The following is a 19,695-nucleotide window of genomic DNA, read 5'->3' on the forward strand; positions in this document are numbered from 1 at the left end:
ATCATTCCGTGGACCAACAACTTTGCTTATAAATGTGACAAAGATAAAGCTCCCGATCATCTCTTGTAAGAGTTAAAGGCCATTGCTTGTTACCAAAAGCTGAAACAACATGTACGAGGTCATCATAAAACCCACAGCAGGGCACAGAAAAGTCGAGCATAATAAAAAACAACACAAAAGCTGATGAACGCCCATTGAATCACGCGGAGTATCATTGTACTTGTAGTCTACACAATTTGCATCCTCTCACAAAATTAAAAATAACTTTATCATATCACAGGGTTGCTTGCTTCTGATTTCTATAGACTGCCTAAAAGATAATATCCTGAGAACAAGGTTTTGTAAATGGGCTCTGCAGACACAGTTGTAGATAACAGCATTTCTTTTTCATAAATACCTTGAAAAGATGCTTGAAATAAAATGATGTAGCCATATGGGATACCTCAGTAACTGCCTATGTGTAGTGCTATTCTCATTGCACTCAAAATAAACAAATATGTTTTTGCAGGGCATAATCCTGACTAAGGCCCAAATTTCGAAATTTTTAGAGTGAGGACAGAAATAATGCATTTTTTGCGAACTTTCAGTCGCAATCCAAATCGCACAAATTTGTGTTTTTCTTGCAAAAAGACATTGAAGTCATGCAGTGAGAACGTTGACTGCAAACAATTTCGAAATTTTGTATTCCACACTATAATGCATGTGTTGTTCCTTGCTATTTTTACTGTGCTAGGCACACGGTGGTAACATATATATATAAAAAATCTTTTTAGTTGTTTTCATTTTCATTCTTTCCTTATGTTTCTTCATTTTTTTTTTTTTTTTGGGGGGGGGGGGGGAGGCAGGTACTCTACATTGTACAAATGTGCTTGTAAATCACAGGAAATTTACAGTGGGATATTTTAGTTGCATAGTTCCAAGCAACCAAGAAGAGGAAATTCATTTCAATACTTAAGTACCACTTACACACACAACTGCAGGTCAACCTAGAACAAACACAAGCTCTCTGTAGAATACTAGAACAGGGAATGATCATATTGCAAACACAGAGAGTGATCAAAAGGTGAGTAAACATGCCCCATGGGTCAATCTGGTGGGGCTGTCTCCCTCATTGCCTGAAAGAAAACACATCCCCCTTGAACACAAATCTTTTATCTGCAAGCATTAGCACTAGCTCTGTGGCATTTGACACTTATGTGTCATTTAGCTGATTCACTCTGCGTACCTATGTACACGTGAAGATTTACTTTTCTTCCTTCTAACAAGCAAAATCTTAGTGTGAATCACCAAACATATCCCAGCTCATACTGGAAACTTTTTAAATGGGTGATTATTCAGCTCTTGTTTAGCCTAGTCACAGTCATGTCAATATAGAGGTACAGTAAATAAGATCTCTACAGTTAAAGGTACAGTAAATAAGATCTCTACAGTATAAGGTACAGTAAATCAGATCTCTAAACAGACCACCGTCAAGTCGCAACTATTTAGTGAAATTTTGTCAGATTTTCAAGAAATACAAACTGTTCAGTAGATACTCATGTAGGCCTTCTGTATACACCATATATTTTGCAAACTGGAAATTGCAAGAAAAGTTGAATTAATGATTGAGAACCCCAGTGATGGGCCAAGAAATAAGGATTTTCCCTTTTCAAGAGAAAATTGACTGATTTCCCACCTTTGAGTCAATTGTTGTACTGTACATGTACACTGTACAAGTGTACAATAATGTAGAGTAGATTTGTATTACAGGAGGAAATATTTTTGTGAGCCACAAATATGTCAACTTGCAAAATTTGGGAAAGTACAAGCAGATAATGAACAATATAAAGCTGTACAGTATTTTCACATCAAACTGTCTCCAAGTCAGAAATTTGAAAATTAATACTTCGCTCACTTCATCTCTTACAATGCACTTTTCATTTCTGTCAACTGGTTTCTATCATACAAAATGTAGCTACAATATTGTAAGACATGTTCCCTAAAGTTTTATAAGCAAACTCTCCAGATCATTTTTTGTTTTAAACGCTTGCATACTGCCAACTGCTGACTTAGAATCACTGCAGATACAGCCGTATGGGGTGAGAGTCCTAAGTCTTGGGCACAGTGGTATACAATAAGCATGGACAATCACTCAAAGCAGACCCAAACATTGAGCCATACAATAGACTTGCGTCCTAAATGTACACTGGAAAAGGCACAGGTACAGTAATGTACATTCCTATGGTCGAAAAGCCATACGAATGAGAACGCAACTTGGAGGTAACTGTTATGTACACTGTACAGAATAAGTTCTGTGCTTCAAGTGTGTGCTTAACTGCTATTGTTCAAAATCTTCAGTAAACCCTTGCATAATCTATTATTACTGTGGCATTTACAGGTAACCACTACTCAGTATTTGCTAGGGTGACCAAATACTTAGCTGAAGAAAAGCAGATCAGGCCATGTCTCAATGCAAGAAGCTTTTGTACTTTGAACATGTAAGTCCAGTGATTTGATACTGAAAGAGCTGAGGCCAAGAAGGTAGTACATTTTTGTAAGCAATGCTACGCAATACAATACATTGTCCAATGTATGCTTGTACACATACATGTACACTGTATACTACAAAGTACAAAATGTACAGGTGCAGTTACTAGTTTCAGTAATTTGACAATACATCACTCTGAATGCATTATTGTAGTGTCCATCATAAATCCACAACAGGACACTAACAGAATGCTCTTCTAAATCCTCCGATTTACCATGCTGATTAAGTCTTATACTACAGCTGCTATTAACTAGCAAAGTTTGGCAGTTCATCTTGTTCTGAGATACAATCATGTACAGGAAATTCATATTACATTAATAATATCTAAAGGGGAAGCCTATCTACAGTTGTATGTCCCACAAGGGTTTCTATACAGTTAAAAAAAATGCATTGATAGTTTCTATTATTACTTCATAGATTTCACACAGCAATACACTGGTGTTCAAAGAGAAGAAATTTGACAATTTCCTGATTCTACCGAAATTGAAATTGTGTGAGCAAGTTATGCACTGTTATGTGAGTTGAAGAGTCTCAATATCACCAAGCCCCTTTACACTGCAAAATGTAACAGACTCACGCAAGACTTACAGCTGCAGGCCTACACTATGAAGGTGTTAGAACACTGGATACTAACGACAGTCTTTTAGTTTTGACAAGCAATAAAGACTGACAGCTTCACATCCTGATTTCATCAACTGATGGAAAACTTCCCAGTTATGATTCTGATCACAGTCTCAGATCAGGAAAGAAATAGAATTGGCCAGGTATACAAACAGATGTATACATATAATGTAAAAAGCTGTTAATGATTGTACAGCTGATCTGAAAGCTGATCCCTGTATCATACTGTGTTACAACTGGTGTATATCAATATGTTCTATTCAGTGCATCTTATTTAGTTACTACAGAGTAGATCAGACAGACAGTACAGTGTACAATGTACATCAACACTTTTTGAGAAAGCAATGCTCCATATTCATAGCTCACAGGGTGTACACATTGTGCAATACAGATTGAACCAGAAACAACAAGGAAAAGTCGAAATTACGCGGTGCGTAATATATGTCCCCGCCGGAAGTAGCATTTAGTAGCAAAATGTACAATATAGGTAAAAAAATCAAGGTCAAAGGTCAAAGAAGTCAAAGGTCAAAATTCTATGTAGAAGTTTTGAAGCCCTCACCTAGTGCCATCACTTAAAGCAAACGGAATTGAAATCGGGTTACAAATGGCAAAGGAGTAGCATTTTGTAGCCAATGTACAAGGTAAAAAAATCAAGGTCAAAGGTCAAAGAAGTCAAAGGTCAAAATTCTGTGTAGAAGTTTTGAAGCCCTCACCTAGTGCCATCACATAAAGCAAACGGAATCAAAATCGGGTTAGAAATGGCGAAGGAGTAGCATTTTGTAGGCAATGTACAATATAGGTCAAAAATCAAGGTCAAAGGTCAAAGAAGTCAAAGGTCAAAATTCTGTGTACAAGTTTTGAAGCCCTCACCTAGTGCCATCACTTAAAGCAAACGGAATTGAAATCAGGTTACAAATGGCAAAGGAGTAGCATTTTGTAGCCAATGTACAATATAGTTAAAAAAATCAAGGTCAAAGGTCAAAGAAGTCAAAGGTCAAAATTCTGTGTAAAAGTTTTGAAGCCCTCACCTAGTGCCATCACATAAAGCAAACGGAATCAAAATCGGGTTAGAAATGGCGAAGGAGTAGCATTTTGTAGGCAATGTACAATATAGGTCAAAAATCAAGGTCAAAGGTCAAAGAAGTCAAAGGTCAAAATTCTGTGTAGAAGTTTTGAAGCCCTCACCTAGTGCCATCACTTAAAGCAAACGGAATTGAAATCGGGTTACAAATGGCGAAGGAGTAGCATTTTGTAGCAAAATGTACAATATAGGTCAAAAATCAAGGTCAAAGGTCAAAGAAGTCAAAGGTCAAAATTCTGTGTACAAGTTTTGAAGCCCTCACCTAGTGCCATCATATAAAGCAAACGGAATCAAAATCGGGTTAGAAATGGCGAAGGAGTAGCATTTTGAAGCAAAATGTACAATATAGGTCAAAGGTCAAGGTCAAAGGTCACAATTGAAATTCTGTATAGAAGTTTCAAAGCTCCCATGTAGTGCTATCATATAAAGCAAACAGAATCAAAATCGGGTTAGAAATGGCGAAGGAGTAGCATTTTGAACATTTTGATCACACACGGACGCACACACGGACGGACACACGGACGGACGCACGGACGCACGGACGGACACACACACGTACGGAGCCCGTTTCATAGTCCCCTGCTCGAACTCGTTTGGCGGGGACAAAAAATACCGATGTTACAGAACAGCCATTGCCCACTTGAACAAAATTCAGGGGACTTTCACTCAATAAATAGATGTTGAAAGTTCAAGAAAGGCACAGGTGAGAAGAAAATTCCTTCTCTTTCAAAGGAAACTACTGCACCGTATCTCCCATGAATGAACACTACAGCCATACATGATTCAATTTGGTCATGTAGTGAATCTACAACTGTACAACTTTGTATGTGTCAAGAGTGTTTTTGGCTTCAAGGAGAGGGCAGCGTACTTCAGAGAGCCGCCTTCCTCTCATCACTTCAACGGGACCGGAGCATTAATTTGCACTCCACATCCACCACTTCGTTTGCGAGCCTAATTTGCTGACAGGTGTGAAAGTGAGTAATTACGGGTGACACTGGAGTAGCGTGCACGGTACAGAGCTGCAGCCGTGGTCTCAAAGCTAACATGCAAGACTCACCAGACTTGCACGTCATTCAAATCATGAAACACAAGAGCAGGCTGCTCCAACTTTGTCACTCATTCTGCACCGTCTTCTCCATTCACGTCATGTTGGCACTTTTTCGTTTTTCTCTCCAGTGAGCCCACTTTGATCATGAGTTGTTTATGTAACATCACTTTCACAAATATTGCCATGGTCTACACTGATTCATGGTGAATTGTTTGACATAAATGTTATTAGTAATCAAAATGAATAGTAATCTTACACCTTTATAAATGGATCAATTTTGGCACAAGTGACTGCGATATTCTTGGAATATTTAAAAATCCCAAAATATCATGTTCCCAGTCTCAAACCTTAAAAACAGGAAAGAAATTCTTTTATGCCACATTCATAAAAATTTAAGCCATTCATAGGTGCAGACATGAGATATTACTTTATGAGAGCTTGCACTGAAGGACTGCATACATGTATCAATTAGATTGTCCTATAATTTTCACTGTGTACACAATTTAAAACAGCTATAAAATGAAATGTAGGGGCTTGTAGAGAAAGCAATACACTGTTGCCTTTTATTGGCAACTCATATACAACTGTAGGGAGTTATATCTCATAAAAAAAAAAGTACAATGTAGTGCCCACACTGTATACTAAACTTTGATAGAATGCTTTCAATCCTTTTCTCCCTTTTTGTAGGGTTTTATTTATATGGTTTTGTAAAGTCAACCCATTAAACTGTACCACACTTACATGTACTTGTGTAAGAGTGAAAGTTGCTGTCCTTCATTGCTTTCTACTTTGGGTTAATAAGGAATACAGGCACTGGCACACCAAATACTTTTTTATTCAGTTTGTTTCTTACCTTCCTACCCCCTTTATGTCTGAGGCTGGCACTCCTGGCCAAGGAGCCCGTCTTGAGAAGTTGTTCCTCCAGGTGCACCTCAGAGCCATCCATCCCCGAGCGCATACTTAGCTCAATCAACTCTGGGATGGGCTGCACCTTCAGTGTCACAGTGTCTCCAGACCCGCGGATCATCTCAATGATGCTATCTCTGGGTGTATTCTCTATGTTAACTCCATTAACTTCCACTAGACGGTCCCCGGGCAACAGTCCGGTGGCATTGTCGCGCTGCGTAGAGCTTGGCTCCGCAAAGTGCACCTGCCGACGTGAAATGGATCCGTTAGGACCCGACCGCTCTTCAATGTTGGTCCTCCGCAGTGTGAATCCGAAGCCTCCGTTGGGCTGGCGGTTGAGTATGACATCTCTGGCACGTGGTGGTTTAGGAGGGGCCACCGCTGGGAGCTGCAGGTCCACATTGAAGGTCTTCTCACGAGGCGGCTCAGGGATCGGGTGTCGCATCTGGAAACCAAGATCTCCATCAACTTCATCGGCAATTCTCTCGTTAAAAGCAGTATTCTGAGCCAACACCTCAGCATCATTGACTTTTATGGCTACCTCGGTAACGGGAGTTTCCGATGCATTTCGCAGGGACGGCTTCAATTTGAGTATGCCTTTTCCCTTGGATGATTTCCGCTTCTTTTCATACGATGGCTGCCTCTCATGCTTTGCTTCTTCACTTATGTTCTCCAGGGGTGTGGTCACGGGAAAGATTCTTACATCCCCTGTGCTCCCCTTCTCAAACCCTGGGGTAGATGCACCACTTCCCTCACTGCCACTAGGGCTGGTCAGTGAGCCGTGCTGGTCAACACTTCTCTCGTTGACCCCAAGTTCTATCGCATGCTGCCCATTGCTCCGTTCCTCGGGCACGCTGTAGGATCTGATGGGCAGGTTGGCTGGCACCGCAGCCTTGTTGCGGGCGCTCGACTTCTTGCCCGAGAAGATACCGCGCTTGATGTCTTCCAGGCGACTCAACTCATCCTGGGAGAGCTCCTTGCTCCTCTTCGAATCCTTCTTCTTCTTTTTAGGCTCTTCATCCTTTCGCTTCTTTCCCTTGAAACTGAACATTGTGAAGTACTGTTGGTCTCTCTCCTTCGCATACAATGCAATGTAAAAGTTCAGAAGGCTGAGGCTGTTATCAGAGCTTCATGGGTAGTCCATTCCACTCACTTGCAAATGTTCATCCAGTCCCCTCGTACCTTTCCACCTGTGCAGAAAAGCAATGAACATATCTGTTAAATACACATCGCATTTTAGGTGAGGCACAAAATACACAAAATTGTATAATTCAAAACGCATTATTAAAAATTGCATCCACATGCGGGGGGGGGGGGGGGGGGGGGGGGGAGAAAGAATATTGTAGAAAAGAAACTGAAGAAGATGTCTTCTAATATATCACAGAAGGAAATCATACAAAATAATGTGCCATTTACAAATGACTGTGGTGTGGAGATGATGTACATGTATCTACACATAAAGAAAGATTAGGATCCTTACACTGTAAATTTCTGGCAATATTCTACGTTTTGCACAATATTTTGTATCAATAATCCATTTTGAGAGGGAGGGGCAAATGCAGAAGATTGTTTTCTAGTTTGACGCTGGTTTTGTGTCAGTCATGAATGAGTGATTATTGTTAAGGAAACATTTCATGCGCCGTTGAAGGAAGTTGCAGTTCATACACACATATGTATGATATGATAGATTGCTGCACATTCATGTACTGTAATGTATGCCAAAGTGTACATATCAAATGTATGCCAAAGATCACATCCTGTTTCACACCAACAGTACACCAGGCACATATTTCTGTAGAATGCTCATACTGTCAGATCACAATTTTTTTGCTGAAGCATTGAACCTCAAACCTTTGCACGAAAGTCATTGCAGGTATGATGGAGATTTGATTTTGAACAGAAATTTAGTACATATACACAGAGTCTTAAAAATTATCATTTAGGCCAACAAAAGAAAGAAAAGCTCAGTTTCTTGTCTGGGTTTTTAGAGAAAGGCACTGAGGGGGGAATTTACTATGATACACTGTATCCAATTTATGAAATGGTTAATAAGCAAACGCATGAGGTAGGCACTTTTGGCCTTCGGGAATTCACTCTTCTGCATATTTCAAGACAACTACCCGGTATGTGTCATTATGATCGACCAGACTAGATTGGTTCATGAGCTATGCGGCGCAGCAGCGCAGTACATGAATTCTATTCAGCGCGAACAGATCCTCTGAAGCTGCTGCAAGCATGCGCAAAACCAGCGCAATACTGCGCAAGAGCAAGAATCTCTAAATTTGAAAGAAGCAGACTAAGATACCTTTGAAACCACGGCAGGCTCAATGCATATAAGCAGAGTGTGAAGACAACTTGTCCATTTAAAACAATATAAGAAGCTTTCTCAGCAGCGTGCTGCACCCAGACATACAGTACAGCTGATAATTTGTAAATCATTCTCGCCTAGGAGATTCTGATGAAGGTGTGCATGGCACCTGACATGAAATTATGAACCACAATTGGTAGATAAATATCCAATGCTTTTTTGTCAGACCAAAAATTAAATCAAGAAAAAAAAAATCAGTGGAACAACTCAAGTCAAAAGGGATGTTGGCAGTGACACATTATATTCTATATTTTCATTGCCATTTTGGAAAATAGCAAAAACATGATGCCACAGCTAAAATTGGATACATGCAAAGAGAAACCAATTTCTGTTCTTTTTTTTTCTTCACTTGGCCTTATACTGTTGATTCAGAAATGTTTGCATGCATGAAATTTTTGTGAATTTTCTAAGGAGCCAAGATTCCTGAAAGTAAAATGCAAGTGAAAGTTTTGATCTATGCATTGCACTGAATGCGAGTACAATGCTGTATTATGATTGACAAATCTTGAATGTTTCACGCCACCAAAAAGGCCATTGGCTTCAATTCCCAAAAATTTTATCTGCATTGGGCAGCCGGAAAAACATAAGAAATTCACCTACCAATTGTGATGGCATGCACACTTTGCATTAGAACTTCCTCTAGTAACAATATTAGTGCATATATCCATTATCGTACCACTAGGTGAGAGTGATCTATAAACCAGTCCCTATACTGTAATCATGTCCGCTATACCACACTAGCTAAGATGCCAGTGAAGTTTTGTACTTCCTCATGTACAAATTCACTGTAAATATTTCACACCCTACAACAACAGTAGTCAACAGCAGCAAGGATGGATTGATTTGATATCCTTTTTGCCATTTGAAATGTAATCTGGTCACATCTGGCCAAGCCAATTTCTGCTACTTTTGTCTGTCAATTTTTTGAAATTACATAATTTTTTTATCTCACAGTCTGCAGCAGAGAACAGTTTTGAAATCTGATTTTTATGAAATTTGAGTTCTTTTTCGAGCTGTTTAAGACAGCCATTTTCTACAGCAGTCAGGCACACAATGCAAATTCTGCACACAAACAGGAGCTTGTCAAATGAGATTTGGGCAAATTCTCCTGCAGCTCTGGTCTGCAGCAACCACATTTCGCCAGCATGCCGGGCCAGAGCAGCTGTGCACGCGCTTTACTGCTTTTAGTGTACACACATGCAAGCAGTATCAAGCAAGCCACTCAGTAAATACATTTATAATGAGGAAAATCGGGACAAATTGAGGGGTCAATATGCTACATTTTGCACAAATAATAGCAGATTTTGAAAAAAAAAGAAGTTTATGTCCAAACAAGGCAAGTAACTAGATCTAGGTTCTATACATTTTTGGGAATAAATTCATCTGCCTGCAGAACTTGTTTTCTGGTAGTTTTGACTAGGGTCCAGATACTGTATCTAGGTCTACTAACAGACTTTGCACTTGTTTCTGAATCTGAGTCTCCTTTCATACATTTCGGAATAACTCAATCGCTTTGAGTTGAAAGCTCTGCGCTACACTCATCACAAGCAGTTCGTCATGGTAAACGTAGGTCCCCATACAGTGCACTCCCGTTATAACAAACACTGTTATATATAACGAAATTCTGGTTACAATGAAATAACAATATAGGCCGCAACATTATTGGCTCTTTGTTTTTTATTGTTTATTTGTTTGGTTACAACGAAATTTTGATTTATAACAAAAGAAAACTGCCGGTCCCAAGGACTTCTTGTAACAGAAGTCAACTGTACAAATTTAAATACATTGTATAATTGTATCCATTTTTTTTTTTTGACGGTAAGTTAGTTAAATTTCTCATACATCATTTTGAACTTTGGCATTTACACCATTGGGTCAAACCATTTGTGACCCACTACAACAAAAAGATCCTAAAGTCGCTGACGGCTGAGCTGAGAAAATCGAGTTTGACGTTACATCATCAAAATTGGTCAAAACAATCGGATTTCTGTTTTTGGAATTTTATAATTTTGTAGTCTAATGTTTTGTCTATCATCTGCCGAAATTTTGAAGCTAAATGATGAAAGTAAAGGCAAGAAATCAGCGTTTTTCTAGGTCATGATTTTCTGACTTTCAACGTAACAGAAACGTATCCGAAGATTTGAATTTAGCGCCGCAGCTAGACTCCGCCCCTAGCAATGAGGGAGTGATCTTATTGGTCAGTGCATGGCATCCTGATTACTGATTGGTCGTGCGTAGACCGCTGGCGCTAAGCTTGAATGAACATCGCGAAGGTCGCTAGGAGCATACCTTCTATTGTCAAGTGGTGAAAACCGTCTTGTCTCCCCTTGATCATTATAGCGTCAGAAGGATAACTTTGAAGGCGTTTTTCTGGAAACTCTGATTTCCTCAACCATTTGACATGCGCTCATAAAATCATATATATATATATATATATCTCCGCCACCGAGTACTTTTATGAGTTGTGCTATATATGAAATTAAAGTAGAAGAGTAAGGGAATAGTGTCATGCCATTTTCAGAAAATTGTCCCCTCCTGACTTTCGGATCCTTTTGTTGTAGCGGGTCACATTTACTATATGATGGGTGTGTTTTGAAAAATGAGAGAAAATAATAGCGACCCTATGAGAGTATTAGCGAATGGCGAACTGCATACTGATGTGTTGTGCGTGCATGTGCTGGATTGAGAAACTGAGGGCATGCACGCACGCATGCAGGGCTGTGCAGGTCTGATGCAGGTGCATTAACACATGCAAGCTGCATGTTGGCGACTCATTACAACTGGAGTACAAGATCTACTCTCTTGGGGTCGCCAGATGGAAAATACCAAAAACGTATGTTTTTCCCCATAAATTTATAAGTTCTTTTCATCAAAAACTGCATGGAAGAGAAAAGTGAGAATTTTCATTTTCACATGACGAGATCATCAAAGCCTGGAATATCTTACCTGTTATGTTTGATAATCTTTACAAAAAGTGCCGATTTAATCGTAATTTACATTAGACCACTTCTAGTTAGTATTAACCTCCCACATCACCTCTCTCCAAACGATCTTGACGAGAAACTATCTGTATGTAAGTATACACAGCCCTGTCGCTGTACACAAGTGTAAGTCGCGACAGGCTGTGTATAATTAATCTGTATGTTACTTTCTTTTTTTTTTAACTTGGGCTTGGCCTATATAAATCTGTTGTAACACTAACACTGTTAACAGGTTAGATCATTCTATAAATAAGCATTTCTCTAACTGTTAGATCTAGTTTACTCACACACACACATACATCGTACACAGCCAGGTCAATTCAACTGAATTGACTCAAGATCTACCAGTACCACTAACTGCTAAAACACTAGACCATCTAAATATTTGATTTTTAACTCTTGACATAAACTTTAATTACATAGAGATAACTACAGAGAGATCTATTACAGTTCTATTAAACGGTTGGATCTAGCTAGGTCGGGGGCCCGGCCCTGGACCGGGTTTAGATCTGGTTCTACAGATTTATAAATTTGGAATTCTTCACTGTGGTGTGGAGCTTAGAGTGTTGTCCATGTCCAGCGGATGAGTGATGCCAAGTTAAGTACTTACGTCTACGACACCAGCAGAGTCCCCAGACATTCTAGGAATATAATAGGATCTATAACAAACATTTCTATTCCATCTGCTCTGGAGTCTACTCCGGGCTTAACTAAAGTTACACGCACTCCGGGCTATGCTATGGCCTATACAACACTCACCAATTGCTCACTGCACTACACATGTCACAGTAAAGTAAATTTACACACGAAGACAACATGTTGACAAGTCTTACCAACAACTAAATTTGAGTCTGTATTTCCACTCCAGCACTGTAGACGTTTCAAAAGTGTTGTTTGACTGTCGGTGCAGCTCAGAACAGCAGGGACATCTAGGTTAGCAGTACATGCACACCTTCGTATGATCGTATACTCAGTACATGACATGCCAGTGTGTGTAACGGACAGTGCGCGAAAAGGGGCAGAAGTACCCCCCTACGTACCCCGAATACAGTACTCACCTCTCTACACACCCACTCTACAGAAAGCCCATTAATACGAAGTTCGTTCGGTCCCTATCCGGCGTGCTACTACGCATAGCATGCATGCAGTGGCGTGCGCCAGCAAGTGACGATATTGGGTGAACGCACAGTAGCGAGCAACTGACAGCGCAGGCAGGTCTCTTTTCCCACACGCCACCCGGTACCGCAGCTAGCTAGCTTGGAGGCGACGACGACGGGATATCCCCGACAGCGAATCAGATACGACGGCCTTCCGTATTTTACTTGAGTGTGAAATTGAAACAAAGTAACCAACACCACTGCTTGGGAGGATAGTTCAAATCGAGAAACGGTAATTATATCAGCTATTTTTGTAAGAAAATCGAGAGGCCAATCAGGCCATGCTATACTAGTAGTAGCTTGACCTCTGAGCTAGCTCTGCCTGCAACTTCAGTGGCAGTGCTTCTAAAAGCTCTAGCTGTAGTCCCACCTATTGGTATTTCGTGTGCTGTTCGTTATTCCAAAGGTTAGTTACCGATAAACGATACCGGTGCCGCGGTGGTGATTCGAAAATGCGATAAAAGGTTCGTTTATTCCGAAACATGCAAATTCTGTATAATATACCTAAATGTTCGTTGATTTAGACATTTGTGGCATTCCTTGTTCCGAAGGTTTGCCGGTTTGTTAATCGGAAAATCTAGTAAAGTTTAATAAGGTTCGTTAATCCGAAAATGAAAAAGAAAACATCTTCAATTGCAAAGCGGAAAGGGAGGGTTTAGAAGGTGCAGAAATGAATATTGTCTATCCTACTTAAATACTACAAACCCAAGGCTTCAGAATTAAATTTTAAGGCTACCTAAATTCAAAAGAGACTAGAATATTCTAGGCTACTAACCTATAATTTCATTTCATTCTGCATGATCAGACTGATAGTCAAACCTCGCACTGGCACTGTCTTCCTCATCTTTTTTGACTCTGTTCTTTTGCTGTTTCTTTTCTGTGTTTTTTTTTCTGATTTCTACATTTCTGTTCTGCTTAGAACCACACATTTTGTTACTCCTGACCACCTCAGTGTATGATGTAGCTGCTTTGTCTAGTGTATGTACATTGTAAATCTAGTCTTATTTAATATTATTATTATAATTATTATTACTTTAAATTATTATTATTATTATTTTTTTTTTTTTTTGCGAATCAACTGTACAGTGTAGTTCTCCAGTCCAGGATGCTGACTGGAGGAACTCAACAAAAGAAAAAGAAACACCTTCTACTTCTACTACCTTTGGAATAGCAAACCTTTTTTTTTTTTCATTTTCAGATTAAAGAAGAATAGTGGTGCTGATATACTTTCTTATCCATGGAGATGCCTCGAATTCTGCAAAACCAAATTGCACCAAAAATCTCAGGATATACTTGTTAGCTTTGATATTTCCAATCACTCATGTAAATTTGAATCAAATCAGTCATGAATGAGGAAGCGTCGATATTGACGTCGACTTTCATGTCGTTTGCTCTCTGCAACCGTATATGTGCCTGCACAATCTGAAACTGAAGTTAGTCATCTAATTGATATTATGTGACAACTCTTTAACGTGTATCTGTACCGTATGTCCAAAAATAAAAAGAATTACAATGGGACCCTCCGCAATGATAACTTTAAGAATAGTAAATCAATCCAAATAAAATTTCAGGATAGGAAACTATAACTCATTGCCCACATCTTACAGAAAACCCCATTCGATTTGCTTCAGTGGTCAAAGAGAAATGGGGAATTTTGTAGAGCATGTTAGGAATCTCTTCCCTCCAAGTTCTGTCTATTGTGTTCACACACGAGAACATCCAAGTGCTAAACTTGGAAGAATCAGACTCATGACATGCTTCACAACAATCCACATTTCTCTGTGACCGCTTGACCAAATTGAATGGGGTTTTCTGCAAAATAGAGCTAAGATGTTATATTTTAAGACCCTGAAGTAGCATTTAGACAGTTTAATCATATTGTGTGTTATCAATGCAAAAATCTGATTGTAATGTTTTTGGGGGGACATACTGTACACAGAAATTTAGTTTTCTGACATTGTAGGTTATTGTACTGGTAATATCCCTATGAAATATAAGAGTGCAGTGTTACTCACATACAGAGATATAGCAATATATAAAGAGACATAGAGCAATCTCTAAAATGCCAAAAATTTACATGCGCCTTGATCTAAGAGTAGTCTTCTGGCCTTATCGACTGCATTCGATTGCGTAGTTCGATAATTTTCTGTACGATCAGTGTACTACGATACTCTCAAAACATGCAAACGCATGCAAATGTCCACGTACGCAGCTAGGTTGGTGCAGGGAGGTCGTCTCACGTCCCTGGTTGGTGCTACCGCCGGGCCACTGACCAGGCAGCCGTGGCAGCCTCTACTCATGCGGATGCATATGGCTCGATGAGGCGATACCGATAGACAGTATTCAATATAGCTCTGTGCAGACGGAGGCGAACGAAGGAAATGTGCACACTCCGATTGTCTACGCGTAGCTGCTATTTTCAGATCTGGCTACTATTGCAGCATGCACTAGTGCATGCTGATTTATTAAAATTAATATTTCACAGTTTGGGACATTTTTTTGTGATGGAATAGAATTTTCTCTAGATTTCTTTGGACATGCTCTCACACCTCTCAAATTTAAATTTTAGGGGAGAGATTCCCCTTGAAAAGTACAATGTAACTTGGAGCAAAAGATCAGTGTAGAGTCAAAATGATTTATGGCAAGTTGAACGAAGTCTGCTGGGAAGTGCAGTTCCTAGATCACACAAGGCCACGCACATACAGACAGGACAGACAGACAGATACACACACACACTCACACACATACACGCATTCCTTAATAACTGTGACTCCTAAAACTTGCCAAAATCATTGTAGTAGATTTCTAGCTCCCACGTTGAGTCTCTGTGTGTAATATTAGACGGCTAACTTCAGGTTCAGATTGTGCAGGCAGTGTACTCTACGATCACTCGCAAAGAGTGATTTTGTTTTGAGCAATGATATTGACATTTTTCTTTGACCACTTTGGTTCAAATTTACACAAGTGATAGAATTTTAGAGATCTACATTGATATTAAAGTACATTAGCACCCGGAATAGTAATCCTAATTCTACAGTATTTCAGGATTCCGAATACTGGACCTTTGGAATGACAAATCTTGGCGAGAGTTTCTTTTGGGAAAGCCACCCAGAACTCTTAGAGTCTTCAAACACTCCACCCCCTTTTGCCACATGTGCATGCATGCAATCCTGCATTTAAGCTATAAGGGTAAGACAGTGTAGAGTTGGGGTGGTTGTATCAAAAGGAACTCTTTCCCAAATCTTGATTTTTATTTCATGTTTTGGTTAACAACCTTTGGAATAACAAAATGTCACCTGTATTTCATTGCATACTTTCCACATGTACATGTATGCTCAGTAGTGGTACACAGAACAGATCTTGATCGACATGACTATAGCTTACAAGTAGGTCGACTTTTAATTTGTAAATTTACACATATGTAGTACCCCCGAGGGAATGCCAGTCGTATGTTGCCCTTACGGTAATACAGGACCTGAATACTGTAGACTGCACAGCCCTGATTTCTCAAAGTTTGTAAACTGGAAGTCTTATTGCCCCCCCCCCCCCAATTATTTGTATGCATGACCTGAAGCTCCCTTGAATTTAATTTAGAATACTAGCAGTGTTGCATGAAAGCAGTAAAGCAAGAGCAACAAAGCGATGACATTTTGACAAGTCTTTCAGTGTTACACCAGTTACAACAGTCTGAACGATACTTAGTCTTTTGACACAGAGTTTTTGAGGAAACTTTAAAGAAGCACCTAGAATCCCTCATTTTTAATGGAGCAAATTGAGGATTTTCATTAACTTATTTGAAGGACTTCATTTATCTTACAAAGGTGTATGATAATTTTATATTATTGATACATATTGTGCACTCTGGATAAAATGAAAGTGGATCATTTGCTGTTTAAGATTCACGAATATGAAATATTTTTTCCTCACTCTAGAAAATATAATACTGCCTGGTTTGTAAGCTACTGTATGTCCTATACTCAGGTACACTGTACATGTGACCAGAACAACTCTTATACTAGGTTCATATGCTATTTATTAAGATGACCCACCAACATTCAGATGGTCCTTGTTTTAATGAAGATTGCCAGATTTTTTTTTCAAGTATTTACTAGCAGTGTAGGCCTACATTGTATTTGTTATTTTTGTTTTAGTGAGTCTTTGAAATTACTCGGGTAGGTAAGTATCTTAGCAGTTGAATGACTGTGTTAGGGACAAAAGAAAAAGTTTTTCTCAAGTGCTCTTGTATAACTTAGACTTGACTATTATATCTAATGACTATTCTTTATTGAAAAACAACAACAACACATCATTAGAAAAGGTTATGTATTTTCCATCAGCAGATATATTTTTTATTTTCAATCCACAAATGTTTGTCAACTTTGTAATGTCAGATATTTCCAAATCTTATTTCCTCAAATATTCTTCTGTTGTCTTGATCTCTTTGCCTGCTTTTGCACAATGATTGATCAAAAGGCATTCTAATCATTTGTAAAATATTGCAAACCCTCTCTGAGACTAACCAGTAGAGGGCAGCAGACATGTAAGGGATTACATACTTCAGAGCTCAGCAGGAGGAACAAGTGCAATTCTGCATTGTGAATGAGATTCCTGGTAGACTTGGGTTAACCTTTCTTATGTGTGGCCCCAAATTATAGCTCTGATAGATTGATAATGCTGATTTTGATGAAAATGTCTTGAATTCTGTGGAGTTCTTATAAATTGATGTCTTGTTACAGTGTTCACCTTACAGTATAGGGCATAGAGGTCTATGTACAAACTGTAGTTCAAGAGTGACTACATGTATGCATAAGTGAACCAGTGTTACACTATATCCCAGTATTGTATTGACTATTAAACATTATTCACAATATTGTAGGTAAACTTTATTCAAGTATTCAGACAAAAACGAAATCTCCAACTTCAGATTACTTGCCTGTGCTTAATTGCTTGGGATATTTAGTTGTTGCATACACAGAATAGTTTGATGGGCACTGCCATTTCAAGTACACAACATGCTATGGGGGGGGGGGGGGGTGGAGAATCTTGGTACCATTGGTCAATGCTACATGTTGTAATTTCATATCTCTAATGCTACATGTACATGTTATAATTTCATATCTCTAGAAATAATTCTCAAAAGATAACATGACCATGTGCACACAATTGAAACAGATAAAGGGAACTCCAATATAATATTCCTTCTTGAAAATGCCATTTTAGCTTAGCACATAAAGTTAAACTACAGATTCATATGCCCATAAAATCAATTGTATATGAATATTTCATTTCATATCAGCATTTTTGTTTGGGATCATCTTGCTGCAAGCTTATGATACTTTTGTATTCCTCAAGATATTCAAGATTACAACCTCTGTTGTTTTGCTTCTTCCATATGCCTAGTCACCCTGACTTGTAATCTATTCACTTTTCACCAAGTGATATCCTCATCACTATTCAACAGTTTGTTACTGAAGTGGGTTACAGGACTGCTATGTGCTGAAGATGCTTCTAGTAGATCATTGTTTTTTGTGGGGTTTTTTTTGTGTTTTTTGTTACCACATCTGTCAGCATTTTTTCTTTTGTGAACTAATTTCCTAACTTCAACACTCCGCTCAGTGCAGTTTACAAGCTATGTCTCTTTTGTGATTCCTGAAGCAAAGGATTTTCCCTGACACTGTGTCCACTTACATCAGCTTTCCTCCAAGAGGTAGCATTTCTTCAGAGTTACAGCTGTGTGCTCTGGCTTAAACTTGAGGCAAGAATGCCATTAGTTCTTTCTAGTGCTTGGATTCCTCCATTTAGATGCAAAATAGATTTGAATAATGTACAATTGTATGTGGTCAGTCCAACCTGATTTCAAGCTCACATGTGCAGAGGTGAGCCTGTGATGGCAGCAGGTGAGATGAATGGAGATACAATGTATAAGAGATCTTTGAGGTTGGAGATCTTGGTGTGTTAAATTTAGTGAAAGATCATGCACTGCTTCTAATCTGTCAGTCTTAAGAAGAATGACAATGCCTTTACAGAAACGTAAATCAAAAGTACTCTGAAATGTACAGTACACCAATTAAGGTATTTCAGAAGCAGAACAGTTTCTGTTTGAGGAGAATCTCAATCTACTGTGGTGATATTGCTCAAGCGATTAGACCCTGATCACGCTTGAAAACTACATTGTAGCATCGACAGTTAATGGGATAAAAGTGCGTTGCCCTCACTCAGAGAGACATGGCACTGAAATGAGGGTCAAATGGATCACATCCTTACAGTCCCATGGTTTGATTTACCCAAACAACTCATTAGACCACATTTATGACACCCCAATTCATTTCAGTGACACGTCCTTCCTCTGATTTTGGGTGGTGGAAACCAGGTAAAAGCAGAGTGCCAGACAGTGGCAAATAGGGACTGTGAAGTACCTGGACTCTGGGAAAGAAGTGCTAGATTGGGGCAAACATCTCAAAGCGCTGTCAAGTGATGTAAGGAGAAGGAGAATCTTGAAAGTAGCAGTTAAGACAGAGATCATTTGTGACCCTGCACCACCAAACAAACAAAAAAAGTCGCCAGACATGGATTTTTAGTTAAGGCCAGATTCTGAAAGAGCAGACTCTAAGCTTTAAAATGATATGTAACTCAATCCAAATGGACTCTCCTAACCTATCTAAATATTGGAAAGAAAGGACACACCCTGGATAAGTGTGAACTGAGAAAAGAGGCTCTGAAGAACAGGGTCTATTCAAGCGTTTAATCTTTACCAAGCCGCGCTAGCTGTGCGATGAATGGAACAAATAACAGGATGATAACCATCTGAGCAACGACAATGAAGGGATTAACAGATTAAGCTGAAATTGTTCATGCCTTATTAAATGCTTTAAAATGATATGTAACTCAATCCAAATGGACTCTCCTAACCTATCTAAATATTGGAAAGAAAGTATACACTCTGGATAAGTGTGAACTGAGAAAAGAGGCTCTGAAGAACAGGGTCTATTCAAGCGTTTAATCTTTA

At 39.1% G+C, this 19,695-nt stretch overlaps 1 protein-coding gene across 1 annotated transcript in view; it reads right to left on the reverse strand.

The window, feature by feature from the left end:
- LOC139724736 (unconventional myosin-XVIIIa-like) overlaps positions 1 to 12,577 on the reverse strand; it is a 191,008-nt gene extending 178,431 nt beyond the window's left edge. Inside the window, exons 1-2 of the mRNA XM_071635858.1 lie at positions 12,366 to 12,577; positions 6,131 to 7,373 (exon numbers count right to left, since the gene is read on the reverse strand). Coding sequence (XP_071491959.1) covers positions 6,131 to 7,234 — 1,104 coding nt within the window. The 5' untranslated portion in view covers positions 7,235 to 7,373; positions 12,366 to 12,577. The remainder of the gene's footprint in view (positions 1 to 6,130; positions 7,374 to 12,365) is intronic.
- Positions 12,578 to 19,695: the final 7,118 nt, after the last annotated feature.

This window comes from Diadema antillarum, unplaced genomic scaffold (assembly GCF_040938485.1).
Source record: "Diadema antillarum isolate AM-2024a unplaced genomic scaffold, OU_Dant_1.0 scf00000226, whole genome shotgun sequence".
Lineage (NCBI taxonomy): Eukaryota > Metazoa > Echinodermata > Echinoidea > Diadematoida > Diadematidae > Diadema > Diadema antillarum.